Source organism: Pelobates fuscus, chromosome 5 (assembly GCF_036172605.1).
Source record: "Pelobates fuscus isolate aPelFus1 chromosome 5, aPelFus1.pri, whole genome shotgun sequence".
Classification (NCBI taxonomy): Eukaryota; Metazoa; Chordata; class Amphibia; order Anura; family Pelobatidae; genus Pelobates; species Pelobates fuscus.
In genome coordinates, this window is record NC_086321.1 from 187,504,851 (window position 1) to 187,521,016 (window position 16,166).

At 40.1% G+C, this 16,166-nt stretch overlaps 1 gene segment (V, D, J or C); it reads left to right on the forward strand.

Annotated features, from left to right (window-relative positions):
* The first annotated feature begins 783 nt into the window (after positions 1-783).
* The window catches only part of LOC134611206 (M1-specific T cell receptor alpha chain-like), a 227,797-nt gene continuing 212,414 nt past the window's right edge, over positions 784-16,166 (forward strand). Inside the window, 2 exon segments of the C gene segment in view lie at positions 784-943; positions 1,242-1,519. Of these exon segments, the coding sequence occupies positions 910-943; positions 1,242-1,519 (312 nt within the window).

Below are 16,166 nucleotides of genomic sequence, written 5' to 3' on the forward strand. Positions count from 1 at the left end.
TAAAAAAAATTAAATTAGAGCAAATACAGGTATTGCTCAATCCCAAATGGTTTAGGTGGTATAATCCCCACCAAGGATATCGCTGTGTGCGTCTTCAGGATAAAAAAAAGCTGCAAAGATAAATCTGGAGTCTCCAAAGGGGGTGTAAAATAATTGACTTTATTTGGAGATAATAAAAATATCAAAAAATCAAGTATAAAATAAATAATAAAACACTAACGCGTTTCACCTAGAACAGGCTTTCTCAAAGTGGACTACTACTAGAGGTTGCCTTAATCCTGCAATGTAAGCATTGCAGTTTCTCAAAAACTGCAATATTTACATAGCAGGAATCAGTGGGACAGGGGCATTGCACCCAGACAACCTATAGTGCCTACCTATAGTGTCCCTTTAACGAATCGGCACCTTATGGACGTTTGAGCTCACTCTCATTTGAATATTTTCTTTCTTTCTCATCTGGCTACATTTATTCTCAAATCTGCGTCTAAATCTTTAATAAAAACCAATATATTATTCCAGAATATTGCAACTCAGAATCACTTTTATAGCTTTCTTGATTAGCCCACAATATAGGCAAAATGATAATCTTGTGGATGTGTTTAATTGAGTATGCTCTGTCTATATTTATGTTTAAAGCAGATTGCCTTGGGTATACTCATTCACTTGTGATGGAACCACATTTAAAACTTCCATTTCAATTTTTATTACTAATATAAACTTTACATGGTCCCATGTTTGGACGAGAGCTCTGCATGACATTATTGCTATATGTTAATGATGTAGGAAGGTTGTATAATATCTCTCCCCAGAGAGCAGATAACAGGAAGCAAGGTATATATATATCACAATCCTCATGAATCAAACAGAACATTGAGAACCATACAGAAGTGGGAAGACTTCTCACCAGCAATGACGGGGGCTTTTTTCACTCCATTCTTCCTTGGTAATTTGCCCGCTATATAATATGCAGACTTTATTTAGTTTTGCTTTAAAATTTAATGCACGATATAAAAGAGATGTACTGCATATATATTAATGGAGGGAATTGCATTTTACATATTTCTTGCTGATAGCTACTGTAACTGAATGGGTTCTAACATATGACTCATGCAATATATCTTTAAACTCACATATAATCAGTTTTATTTATTAATATATTTTATAACATTAGTTTACTGATACATGTGTAAGTAAATCCATATAATGGACACACAGATTTTATTTTCATCTGCTTCCCTCAGTTTTAGGATTTTCCCATTGCCAGGTTTTTCAGCCTCGTCAGATCAGTGTGAACAAAGGAGATCCATTCAGTATCTACTGTTATCAAAATGCTACTAGCAAAGACACAATGTTCTGGTATAAAAAGCCCCTGGATAAAGGATTACAGATTCTTGAGAGTGGATTTGATGGCACTAAAGCGACGGGTGCACTACTGTTCACATTTAACTCTAATGACAGGTCTACAGAGTTGAAGAAGACCCAGGCAGAGCCTGAAGATGCTGCCACATATTACTGTGCAGTTAGAGACACAGTGATGTCAGATGGTGTTACTGCAGAGCACAAACTAGTTCAATTCATGTTTTGTACTGTAAAAGAAAACAGACTGAAATACAAAAAGGTTTAAATTCATAGTAAATTCTCAAATTGGGGTATTTGACTGATGTATGGAGTGTGCTGATGTCTCATTCAGAAGAAGTTAAAAATAAAAGGATAAAATCATGTTTTGTACTGTAAAAGAAAACAGACTGAAATACAAAAAGGTTTAAATTCATAGTAAATTCTCAAATTGGGGTATTTGACTGATGTAAGGAGTGTGCTGATGTCTCATTCAGAAGAAGTTAAAAATAAAAGGATAAAATTAGAGAATCACAAAGTTCTGGAAAAATTTGCAGGGTTATTTACTAAACACCAGATTTTTAAAATTACCAAATTATGACCAGAATGGCAATTCTGATATTAGCTAAAGTGAATGCCAGTCAGAATTCGCCAGGGTTGAGCATTCCTGGATCGCCTAGCTGCATTCAGCGTTCCTTTTAGAATCAGTGCTTTCACGCCTGAATACTATAAAAAGGATCTGAAAGATTGACAAAGCACCAGTTCTACTAAATTTTGAGACCAAATGCACATGCCACAAATTATTGTTCACTTTCTTTATCTATGTGATCGTTTTAAATACTATTTACCCAGTGGCAGCTAGCAGGCAAATAGTTAAAAAAAAACTCTCAACTGAAACCCTTTATTACTATAAGGGAGGTTTTAAACATCCCTATGCCCTCTTCTGTCACGTGGCAGATGGGGTCATATTAACTAAATGTTTGAAACTAGTGACTGGGGCACAGAGGGGATTGGGGCCTCTAAAATAAGGGGGAAATGGGACATAGTTACCCCATGCCCAAACTGATACTATTTAATATAATAAAATGGAGAGGATCATCATAAACTCTCCACTTCCCCCACTTATGATCAGTGGGTTAGGGGGACAAAGTAACTGATAATGTCCCCAACCCATTAGCAGCAGGTAAGGACTCTAAGTGCAACATACATGGTGGACCTAGTGCCCATCCTCCAAGCCTTTACCAATGGGTGGCAGATGGACCGCAAAATTATTAAACAATGAGGAGGGAGAACATGCCATACTCCCCCCCAATTGCCTTTACCTTGAACCACCTAACAACCCCCCCTTAAAGGATCACTATAGTGTCAGGAAAACAAGTGTATACATTTATTAGCCACCACCCACTAACCACAGATGGAAGCAGGACAGACATTAGAATGTCCCCCATATTGTTTTATTAAATTGTCCTAACTTTCTGACCATGGATAGGATTGGCCATGTCTAGAAGTGAACTGTCAGCCCCCAATGATTAATTTAACCCCTTAACGCCGTTACATCATTCTATGTGCTTGAAAGCCGTTGTGGCCCCATAGAACGCCGTAATGGCATTGAGCCCTAGAGTGCCAGGCATCCTTACCTTCCCATCAATCGGCTACGGTAGGAGGGCCTGACAGCTAGGGCAGTCCTCCTATGGAAAATCAGGCCACCACAGGCCATATGATCGCTATCAAAGAGCAATCACATGGCTGCAATGGCTGTTAGGCAGTCCCCCCTATGGTGAAAAGAGAAAGACAAATCATTATTGCACAAATAATAATTAAAGAGAACCACTAGGAGGCATATTTCTAGTATGTCATATATCATATACAATCACACACATCTAGGGAGTACACAGGAACATAGTACATGCACTGTGTTAAATAGTAGCTGCCTAGATATAAACCAAGAGATTCAATTAAATACAATTAAATGAGATATTAAATTGATATTAATGGCAGCAGCATTTTAATATCTTAATACTAGTGTGTCCAAAGTAAAATACTCACAACGTAAGGAACATTTTATTATTCTAAATAGGGAGATAGATATATCAATGTATCACCTAACGATAAATATTATGATTAGGGATAAGCGGTGCTATGTAGTGAAAGGAGGAACAAAAAGAAAAAAAATTGGATTAGCAAGAGAATCTAAACATAAATTCAGGTAGATATTGAGAGAAGCACTGAATATACAATGTTCTCATTTAGTTCTCTGGGTGTTAGAAAAAGGGAAAGAAAAAGGAGAATGGAAAAAGAGACAGAAGAGAAAAGAAGTGTGTGAAAGGATAGGAAGAATGTGTGTGTGTGCAGAAATAGTGTGCATAGTGAAAATAAGAGATACGTGTCAAGACACCCAATAAAAAACAAGCGTTGGAGACAGGAGCTTGTGTGTCAAATCTTCAAATTTCAAATACAGCTTATATGCAGAGGCTATGAGAACAAACATCTTGAAGAATATAAAATAAAAATAAAAATAGGAAATAATAGTTGGTGGTATAGGAGAAATGATTCTTTCTCTAACTAACAAATAAAAATTACTTGATAGAATAAAGGAGAGAATATATACAATCTAGTTTAACGACGCTAGTAGATAGTAAGGGATTAATGGCTGCTATAAGGACTACAATGGGAGAACAGAAGACAGGACTGCAATGTTACGTATAGAAACAGGGGGTTTGCTCCCTAATCATAAAAGGAAGGTATGGAGGGACTTAACATAAAAATATAAACTGAAAAATAAAAAAATAAAAAGTAAAAAAATGAAAAATGAAAAATAAAACAATGCATAAATAAAAGATAATAATTAATGAATGATAAATAAAAAACATAAAAAAATAAGGAAAAAATAATATATCATGAATAATAATAAAGATTAATAACAATAATAATAATAAATGCTAACAATAATAAGTGGAGAACAAGAAAAAAAAGGGAAAAAAGAGAAAAATAAAAAATAAAAAAATAGAACATAAAAAAATGTAAAAAATATATAAAAAATGAAGAGTGAATAAAAATGGCAATTAAAAATAGTGATGACAATGAAAACAAAACATAAAGCCACAAAAGCTAGGCCAAAGATAAATCTAACAAATAAAATAAATGAATATAAAAAATAAGGATAATTAACGGGTGTCCCAGAAAGAGTTTCATTAAGTCCCTTAGAGTGGACTGTGTCCAGGGTTTTGATCCAGAAGGTTTCTCTTTGTAGCCGAAGTTTTGATCTATCGCTTCTTTTAGATAAGGGTGTAATGTGGTCTATGGCCGTGAATTTCAGAGTCGGCAATGGATGACATGCCTCCAAGTAGTGCTTGACAACTGTTTTTTTTTGTTTTTCCATCTCTGTAAGCCATCATAATGCTGGATCTATGGCCACAAAACCTGTCTCTCAAGGTAAGGTCGGTTTTGCCCACGTAGTATAAGCTGCAAGGGCATGGTATTAAATAGATGATATGATCTGTGAGACAAGAGATATGATGTCTTATATGAAATCGTTTTCCTGAATGAGGATGTGCAAAAGTGGATCCCGTGATCATGTGGCCACAAGTGACACAAGCTGGGCAGCGGAAACATCCCTTTTTAGTAATAACTTTTTTCTTTTCATATTGGCTAGGTATGTCATTTTTAACCAATATGTTCCTGATGTTTCTATTTCTGCAGTAGGCTTTCCGTGGTGTTGAGGAAAACTGAGAGCCAAGTGCATGGTCTTTCGCTAAAAATTCCCATCCCATATCTCTTATATATCTTTAATATATATGTATATATACATATAATGTCATTCTTAGTGTAGTTTAATTTAAATACATATATGGATATTAAAATACACTTAGAAGGAAGTTACATTTTATATATATATATATATATATATATATATATATATATATATATAAAATAATAAATAAATACAACAATAAATAAATAAATAAAGTAATAAAAACAACTAATAAATTATATATACATATTTAAGTCTAACTGTGTTTTATATTTTGATATATATATATATATATAAAAAAATTATATTGGTAACAAAATACACTTAGAATAGCATTATATGTCTATCTAGCTATCTATCTATAAATAAAAATAATTGCAAATATATACATATAAATATATATAAATATATATAATTACATAAATAATTACATACGTATACAAATAGAATTTATATATATATATATATATATATATATATATATATATATATATATATATATAGTTAATACATTGCTAAACACAAAAACACACACCAGTCAAGCCATAAGACTTGCTTTTCCCACAGAAATCTCACTTTAACAATGCTCTCAGTACTACAAGGTATTATGGGTAGGCGTATGCAAATGAGCTTAACAAAGAACCACATTTTTGCCTCATAATTCCACTTGATACATGGATGCCTTGGAGTGTGTGTCTGCTGTATACAACAGCTTTGAAACACAACTCCGGAAGAAGAGCAATGCCAGTGAGCCACTCATGGACAGCTGTTTCATTGTTAATGCACCTCATGCTGACGCCAAGCCTCCATTGCAAGCCAGTAACCAGCCTCATACGGATGATTTTTTTTTCCAAATTCCCTACTTGGCCTTAACCTTGGCGTTTGGTTTTCCATTCTTTGCACTAAATTTTGTTTAGTGATAGGGAAAACTACAGACGTTTATTCATTTAACTGTGAAATGTAGTGAATTAAAATATTAACTGTAAATTACAGACATAACAAATCTCCCATTAAGCCTCGGCACAGCTTGGCTATTTGAATTACATTTTGTAATTTGGATTGTAATTGATTACAATTTGGTGTTTATTGAATTAACCCTGTTTATTTGCATATATTGCCTATATTGTCTATGATGCAGACAGGAATGTGTCATAGACAATATGCTGCTGGGTCCATTGACTGAACACTCAAGAAAAAAACACTCTCCTCAAACTGCAGAGCAATCCATTCACACAGCAGAATCAGACTGTAGTTTTCTTTTTTGTGATTCACAGCATTTTCCCCTTTCCAAATGTATTTTTTTACTCTTATGTTACTTACGTATTGTGATGTAATTGCTTATGGAGTCCCGCATATGTAATAAATCATGCAGACTAGCATGGCCAAGAAAGATTGCTACGTGTGTGTTCAACTGCAAGTTCCATCTTTCTCACTTCTTGCACCAACACAAGAATGCCATTATAAAGGACACAGTTGCTTTAATTTTATGTGACATATACATATATTTCAATTCTCATTTACTTAAAAAAAATCTAAATAAATAAAAACATTTTTTTCACAGTTTTCACAATAATAATGTGTGCATAAATCGAGCTACCTTAGAAAAGGTATTCAAAACAAATTCATATATTTATCCTGATTTACAGAGTACATCATATGGCTAAGATTTCAGTTAATATTGGTAGAGGTGCAATATCAGTGTCAAATTATTTTAGAATTTAGTATACTTGTTTTATCAGCTTAATATCCATAACAAAAACAATCTTGCCACACAAAAAGTATACATTTAGTAGACATCACAGGGCATTTACCTAAGAATATTTTGACACATTAACATATACACATATAACAAGGTTTTTTTTCCAAATGTATATTTTGTAATCCTGATGTGTGCTAATCCTTACAAAACCCCATATGTTTAGCTACATCATCTAAGTACAACAATATCCCTGAAATATAGCTCTACTATTACCATGTGAAGCTACAGTGCCATATATAAGACTTGACCATTTCAGCTTTAACAGTTATAATTTGATAGATGGACTTGATGGGTCTATGCTTCATTTTGGGCCTGCCAAGTGCATCAGTGACATCAGTTCATTCATTTCAAGCTTCTACATCTTTCACATGACGTTATGTTTATAACATATAATATTTACCATTGCCCTGTCTTCAAAAGTACATACAAATATGTCAACATTCCTGGAAGTAACATGTTTGCTGGTGAATGATTTGGGAATATATTATTTATTGCATTTAAAATGATAGTAGTTAATATGATACCAAATAGATATTTTGGCAACTAAATTATATAAATAAATCAATTGCATAAGGCATGCTATTTCACAGAAGTAATTTGGAAGAGTATAGAACATTTAAAGTAACATGGCACACATTTACCTATTAAATATTAACTGTTAAATAAATGTGTATCTATAGTTTATCATACAGATAAATCATACAAACTATTTATGTCGTTATAATATGATTTTATATTGTCATTTATCTGTTTAGTTTGTTACTATTCTTTCATCTACACCAGAGTTGACTCCTTTTATGGGAAATAATACCCAACATGCTAATTTACATAATTAATTATATATGCATGACATCACAGGACACCGCATCACCAGATGTTATCTAACATTTTGTAGCAAACCACGGGTAACCTGACTGGTTACCTCCGCTAATTCCTTCACTCAGCCAGACTAGAACCATTAAAGCATACAGACATCCATTCCCCCAATAACCAGATGAAATATAATTCTGGGAGGCAACTGATTTATTTCCAATACAAAAGAAGATCCAGCGCACTCCCTTATCCACTAAACAGTAAACTTTGGTGCTGACAGATTTTGCTAGTTTTTAGTCTGTTAGAGTAGGATCTGCCAAAGATGGGGTACATTGACGTTGTGGCAGGCTTATGCAATGTATGATCATATAATGTAACTTAACACCCATTGTATTTTTTGCCTAGATTATGTGTTTTTAAAAAACTAACAGGGGGGCGGGGCCTGCACAGCAAGATGGTCGGACGTGTCTGTCCATAGCTCCGGCGATCTAGAGCCATTAAGCTGACACAAAGTGCTGAATTTCAACCTGAAAGCCGGCAAAAAAACACACTGCGGAGCACTTACCAGCCAGGGAACCGAGTGCTGACACTGGTGGGCACCGATCTGGTGTAGAACCCCGAGATCCTGAGCTTGCGACCTACAGGATCCGACAACACGTCGGTTGGGGGAGGCGGACGCTCTCCCGACTGACTCACAGCGAGCTAAAATCAGTCATGTCACCAGTGGCGGATCCAGAGCCTGATCTCGGGAGGGGCACTTGTAGTAGTTATGGTGCCAGTAGTGCCAGCTCAGTGTAGTAGTTATGGTGCCAGTAGTGCCAGGATCCCACCCCAGAGTAAGTAGTCATATCGTTTAATAACAGTTTGACAACTTACCTGGGGTCTGCTGGGATATAGGGCATAGGAGCAGTGGTTTGTGTTAGGGGTGAAGTGTGTGTGAAAGGTGCAGTGTGTGTGTGAGCGGTGAAGTGTGTGCGTGAGTGCGTGAGGGCAGCAGTGCATGTCAGGGTTGCAGTGTGTGTGTTAGGGGGCAGTGTGTGTGTGAGGGTGCAGCAGTGTGTGTAGGGCACTGTATGTGTCTGTGTGTTTATGGGTGTGCAGTGTGCAGTGTGTGTGTGTGGGTGTGCAGTGTGTGTATGTGGGGCAGTGTGTGTATGGGTGTGCAGTCTGTGTATGGGTGTGCAGTGTGTGTATGGGGGGCAGTTTGTGTGTATGGGGGCAGTGTGTGTGTGTATGGGGCAGTGTGCGTGTATGGGGGGCAGTGTGTGTGTATGGGGGCAGTGTGTGTATGGGGGCAGTGTTTGTGGGGCAGTGTGTGTATGGGGGCAGTGTGTGTATGGGGTCAGTGTTTGTGGGGCAGTGTGTTTATGGGGGGCAGCGTGTGTATGGGGGCAGTGTGTATGGGGCAGTGTGTATGGGGCAGTGTGTGTATGGGGGCAGTGTTTGTGGGGCAGTGTGTGTATGGGGACTGTGTATGGGGGGCAGTGTGTGTATGGGGGGCAGTGTTTGTGGGGCAGTGTGTGTATGGGGACAGTGTTTGTGGGGCAGTGTGTGTATGGGGGCAGTGTTTGTGGGGGCAGTGTTTGTGGGAAAGTGTGTGTATGGGGGGCAGTGTGTGTATGTGGGGCAGTGTGTGTATGGGGGCAGTGTTTGTGGGGCAGCGTGTGTATGGGGACAGTGTTTGTGGGGCAGCGTGTGTATGGGGACAGTGTTTGTGGGGCAGCGTGTGTATGGGGGCAGTGTTTGTGGGGCAGTGTGTGTATGGGGGCAGTGTTTGGGGGGCAGCGTGTGTATGGGGACAGTGTTTGTGGGGCAGTGTGTATGGGGGCAGTGTTTGTGGGGCAGTGTGTGTATGGGGGGCAGTGTGTGTATGGGGGCAGTGTGTGTATGGGGGCAGTGTGTGTATGGGGGCAGTGTGTGTATGGGGCCGTGCATGTGGGGCAGTGTGTGTATGGGGGCATTGTGTGTATGGGACTGTGTTTGTGGGGCAGCGTGTGTATGGGGACAGTGTTTGTGGGGCAGTGCGTGTATGGGGACCGTGTTTGTGGGGCAGTGTGTGTATGGGGGCAGTGTTTGTGGGGCAGTGTGTGTATGGGGGCAGTGTGTGTATGGGGGCAGTGTTTGTGGGGCAGTGTGTGTATGGGGCAGTGTTTGTGGGGCAGTGTGTGTATGGGGACAATGTTTGTGGGGCAGTGTGTGTATGGGGGGCAGTATTTGTATGGGGGGGAGGGTAGGGAAGCTTTTTAATAAAAAAATGTATTTATTTAAATATATATATTTATGTCCCCCCTCCCTTCTTACCTTTATTGAGGAGGAGGGGGGACATTTCTCCATCTCTGGTAGTCCAAGTGGGATTCCCTGGTGGTCCAGTGGTTAGAGTGAACTCTTGCGAGATTTGGAGCGTTGCCGTGGTAACCGCGGCCACGCTCCATGCTCGCGAGAGGAGGACCCGGAGGAGCTGCAGGTAAGAGCTCCCGGGTCCTCTCTCCCTCCCCTGCCGGCTGCCTGCACAGTGCCTGCGGACCACAGGCACATAGCAGGGCTGGCACTTGGACAATGCCAGCCCTGCATTAGCCGGCAGGGGGGATTCTCGGGGGGGGGGGGCAATTGCCCCATTGCCCCCCCTGGATCCGCCAATGCCTGTCACCCCCCCATGGACCAGGGGGGATATCCCGGTACCCACTGGGGAAAGCAACACCTCCGCAACAGAGGACCTCTAAACCCGAACCCCTTACAGCCACGTGGTAGCATCAAGATGGCTGCCGCACCGCAACAACTCCTAAGCCTAGAGGGCTCAAGTATACAGAACTGGCGGGAAAACTTCGATAGGAGATTCGAGCAGATATGGCAGAATTTCTGGAACCGACTTGCCAGTCGAACAGCTACACCAACCTCACCCGCACCGCTGCTCAGACCAGCCGCCATGCCGACTCTCTATGGGCTAAATGACCACATAGAGGTGAGACCACAACACAGCAATTCACGCACCAGCGGGCCGAGAGCCCGGCGGCCGCTGAAGTCTGGCCCTCAAGCAGCACACCCTACTGAGAACGGAACAGGCTCTGGCAAGCGGGTCCGGCACAGGGGACCACCCGTTACCCACCCTCCTTTTTGGCACCGGGCCAGCCGGGGATCCGCTCCCAGACGACGCCGAGGCCCTCCAGGGTGGACCAGATTGCCGGCAGACTGGCAACACACGGGATACCTTACCTGGCACCGGAGGATCAATGGACATGGGGCACTAGCCCACACCAAAGCCTGGAGACCCGGGGTGCAGAGATATCATTACACTGGCTGTGAAACTGGACCTCTGTTCCAGGCTCCTGTGTGGCATTGGGTGACTCAGTATGACATCACCTGGGCTATCAAAGTCTAGGCTCTTACCCCCAGCCTTCTATTAGTTACACCATGAGTTGTTTAATTCCCCTGCTCGTTTATTTTATATGTGGGCAGAGATGCAGGCTACCTATGTTGTTTCCTTATCTTACCCTCGCTTGAATTCATACCCAGCGGAATTTTTACAAAACTAGATTAAGTTGCTCATAGGCTTAGCATGCTTACTTGCTTTATTTACTACTAGTTTAACCTATTGGCAATTTGCATGTCTTTCTTACCTCACTGTTATATATTGCCTTATTGTGAATAAGCTTGTTTTCTTTAAAAAAAAAAAAAGTGCAGCATATCTTGACCTTATCTGTTTAAACATTGTCATTATACCTCGTGTCATAAGACATTACAAAAGCTTGTATTTAATACTGCACGCCTAAAATAAAGAATTTAAAAAAAAAACAAAAAACTAACAAAATCTGTCAGCACCGAAGTTGCTATTTAGTGGATAATGGAGTGAGCTTTATAATTTGTATTATATAAATTGGCTCCCAGCAGCACCCTATTTATGCATGTTCAGGTGAGTGCAGCCAGCCCCCTGCATGGGATCTACAATACAATTACACAGGGGTTTCAACCCCAAGATCCTCTGTGCCTGAGAGAAAATTGCATGATAAAATCTAAAATTCCATTATCTTTCAGGCACCGAAAATCTTTACAAAATATAAAGTACCCCAAAAGTGCCCCCCCCATAACTAAGAACCCCACAAACATTATATCCCCGGATAGCCCCGATCGGAATGTATAACATATCAAAATATCACTCAGATCGGTTTGGTGAAATGGCAATGCCATCGGGACAAAGTTCTGACCGGCCGGACATGAGGCGCTAGCCCAAAACAGTTCCAGGGAAATAGGTGTTGTAATAAACGTTTAACTCGCAAGTTGGAATAAACTTGGAATTAATAATAACATTAATAACTAAAAATAATAACTTAAAATAATAACTTAAAAACCGAGTGTAAAGTCAGAGTCCACACTCCTTGCTTTCGGCAATTCAATAATATTTATTAAGAGAGGCTAATTAAACAAATAATCAATACATATACATTTGAAATAGGCTAGTATATGTTGCTACTAAAACTAATCATTGACTGAATGGAAAGTAGGCTAAACTAACATAGTATAACAGACATAGGCACGTGATACAGTTACCACTCCATCGATCAGCAGCTGAGAGTAAGAGAGAGAGGGTGTGTATAGTGGGGAGAGGGGAGAGAGAGAGAGAAGGTGAAGAGAGGTAATTCAAAAGAGGTAATTCAAAAGAGGTAATTCAAAAGAGGTCATTCAAAAGAGGTAATTCAAAGAGGTAATTCAAAGAGAGAGAAAATGTGCTATTCACAGGGCTTTAAACAGGTTAGCCCCTCCTTCTGCTGGGCACACCTCCCTTAGTCAATCCCTTAGGATGTAACATAACCAGAGTGCCTCCTGGGGGAAGGGGGCTTGCATTGGAAAAGAATGGAGGAGGAGTTTATCAACAACCCAACTGATTTTGCCTGGTGAAAGGCCATGTGCTTCACAGAGGACTCCATTATTGCCTAAGGGTAGAATGGGGGCTTGAATCCCTGTATTAGAACACAATAACACTTCATTGGCATACAGTTTGGCTGTTAATCACATCCCCCCACTTATTACAGGTGTCTTGGCAGGTCTTTGTTTGGGGGTTCCTGTGCGAACACCATGTAAGAGATTCTCTTATTTTCAGGGTACGAATGCTCCCCTTGTTCGGTAGTTCATATCTTCCCAACGTCGTTTGCTTAGTTGGTCGGGAAGAAGAACGGGCAGCGGTCTAATCTTTATCGGGGGTTCGTGTGAGTGTCTAGCTGAAAAGAGCTCCACCACTCGATGACCAATTGCCGCTGTCCACTTTTGGGAGACAAAATGGCCACCATTCTTTTGTCGACCATGTGCATTTGGTTATATGAAATGACGCCACCGAGGGTAAGCATTCATTAATTACTTACCTTGCGGTTTCTCACTTAAATTGCTGGTGTGAATGTTCTAATGTGGCTCAGGAGTATATAACAATTCCCGAACGGAAAAGGGAAAAAACACAAAAGAGGGCAAAACATAAGAAATTGGCGGTATGTTTTCACACATTTCATTGAGTGACATAAGAAAAAAAACAAATACATTTGGAGGGGGAAAATTCCTAAATCATTGATAAATGACTTACTATGCATATAATATGTCTGACTGTGTATGTAGTATTTTGTATGTCAAGCAATGTGTGTATACTGTCTAAATGAGTGTATGTATAGCAGTGTGCCATTGTCTAAGCATGTGTATAACAGTATGTGCATACTGTGTCCGAGTGTGCGTCATTGTTTAAACTTTTAGCATGTGTGTGGCAATGCGTGCCTCTGTGTGTCTGGAGTAATTGTGTGTATATAACAATGTGTATTCCTGTCATGTATAGTAGATTTAGGTATTACAGGTCCATTACTCTCATCACTCTACTACAGTCCCGTCAGAGAAAATACTGGTAACCGTCACAAATTCTAGCTGTGCTGGTAAAATACTAGCTAGGTGGCAACCCTATCAACACATATCTCTCAATGTCTTCTTGACCAAGTTGTTCCTCAAGGTGTGGATGAATGGATTGAGGCAAGGGCCTAAAATGCTGTTTAATATTGCAACAGTCTTCTCAAGGCTGGTGGCTGCAGTTCCTGATTTACGAACATAGATATATAGAGTTCTTCCCTGCTGGGAGACAATGTGTAAAATACACAAAAATGTAACATCAAAATTACAGCTGTGTTGGGATTAACTATTAAAATTTATATACCATATACAACACAAATAATTGTGTAGCATTGTGTATGTAAAAATCAAAGTATTTATAAGTGACAGAAAATATAAATAAGCTTTTTTTTAAAATATTTTTCTGACTGTTTATTATAACATTGGCATGGGAAACTCCTCCCTTATCTGATAGGATATGAAAAAAGGCAAATGTTTAAATAGGCCCCAATAAGTCTCGCCCCCCAGTTCTTTTATTCTGTCCACTCTGATAGTGACAAGTAAGTCCCTCCTCTCCTGTCCCTTAGTGTTTCTCTCCCCTCCCTGTCCCCTAGTGCTCCTCTCCCTCCTTTCCCTGTCTTTAGTGTATTAGCATGTTATATATTCACAAATGGCTCTCAGACATTGTAGTAAAACAGAACTTCTCTTTACTTCAGTACACACACATAATGACATAACACAAAAGAGACTAAACACAACAGAACAAGTGCATAACTTCACTATGCTGCCATCTACTGGAAGGTAGACTGCATAAACCTCAATACATAACACTCATCCCCCCTAGACCTCAAAGTCTTTGAGATAACTGGGAGGTTTAATATTTCGTCTTGGGTGCCCCAAAACCATGTTTGGAACTGCTTCACCTGGACCTTCAGTTGTGCCCATCCCTTCTTCCTGTGCTCTGTCAGATGGACCACACAGAACTGGTTCTTCAATAACAACTCCTGGAGAACTGAGACCTGTATCATCCAGTGGTTCCACATCATCTGATATCCCAGGAAACCCAGTATGACTGGGACCGGCAGCAGGCACAATCTCCACACTCCGTTCCCGAATCTGATCGACATGCCTTCATAATATTCTACCATCAGGAATTTGTACTTTGTATGACAAAGGTCCTGTGGCCATAAGTACTTTTGCAGGTATCCATTTAGGCCCAGAAACATAGTTCCTGACATAGACATCACTGTCAGGTGAAAATACTCTGACAGTAGAAGCATTATAGTTCTTATTGAATTGCAATTCTTGCTTCTCTTGTAACTCAGTTGTCAAATCAGGATGTAAACGATCCAAACAAGTTTTAAGATGCCGGTTCATAAGGAGCTCTGCTGGACTACTACCGGTGCTTGAGCAAGGTGTCACATGTTGTTGCAGAAGGAAATTTGCAAGTCTACGATTCCAATCTCCTTCAATAATTCTCTTTAATGAGTCTTTGGTAGTCTGAACCATACGCTCAGCTTGACCATTTGATGATGGGTGAAATGGTGCAATAGTAACATGTCGAATAAGATTACTTGCCATGAACATTTTGAATTCTGATGAGGTAAATTGTGTTCCATTTTCAGACACAATTGTATCTGGCAACCCATGTGTAGCAAACAGCCTCCTTAGAATCTTTATGACTGTGACTGAGGTAGCAGATGTAACTGGAACAACTTCTAACCATTTTGAAAAGGAGTCAACAACTAAAAAAAACATCTGTCCGTGAAAAGGGCCAGCAAAATCTATATGTAAACGGGACCAAGGTGACCTAGTCACTTCCCAAGGATGTACTGAGGCTTTAGGTGGAGCATGACGAGTAGATTGGCATGGTACACAGTTCTTCACCCACTTTTCAATAACTTCATCCATTTTAGGCCAACAAACATAACTTCTGGCTAAAGCTTTCATGCGAACTATTCCAGGATGTCCTTCATGAAGAGCATGCAATACTCGAGCTTGTCCTGCATTTGGAATTACCACTCTGTTTCCCCATAATAGGCACCCTTTATAGGCAGACTACAAATGGTTTGAACTTGTCTTCCACTTTTGATTTTGGCCACCCCCTCCAAACCCAGTTGAGCACACGGGACAGCAAAGGATCCTTGGCAGACATACAAGCAATGTCACTTGCATGTAACGGAGGGTTTGGAATGGATTCCAACATGAGGACCTCAGACATAGGAGGAACAAAGAAGTCAGGAGAAGGCAAAGGTAATCGGCTTAATACATCAGCATGTGTGATATCCTTGCCAGGACGATACTTGAACTCACAATCATAGGCATTCAGCAGAAGGGACCACCTGAGCATGCGTGGTGAAATTATTTGAGGAGTGGGAGTATCACTGGTGAACAGACCCAGTAAAGGTTTATGATCTGTTATAATAGTAAACCTCCGCCCATACAAATAGTCATGAAACCTTTTTACACCGGACACAATAGCTAAAGCCTCCTTGTCAATTTGGGCGTAATTCCTCTCTGTAGTTGATAAAGTCCGTGAATAAAATGCAATAGGAGCCTCAACCCCATTTCTCAAAGTGTGGCTTAATACAGCCCCTATGCCATACGGAGAAGCATCGCAGGTGAGGCTGAGCGGTTTCTCCAAATCATAGTGTACAA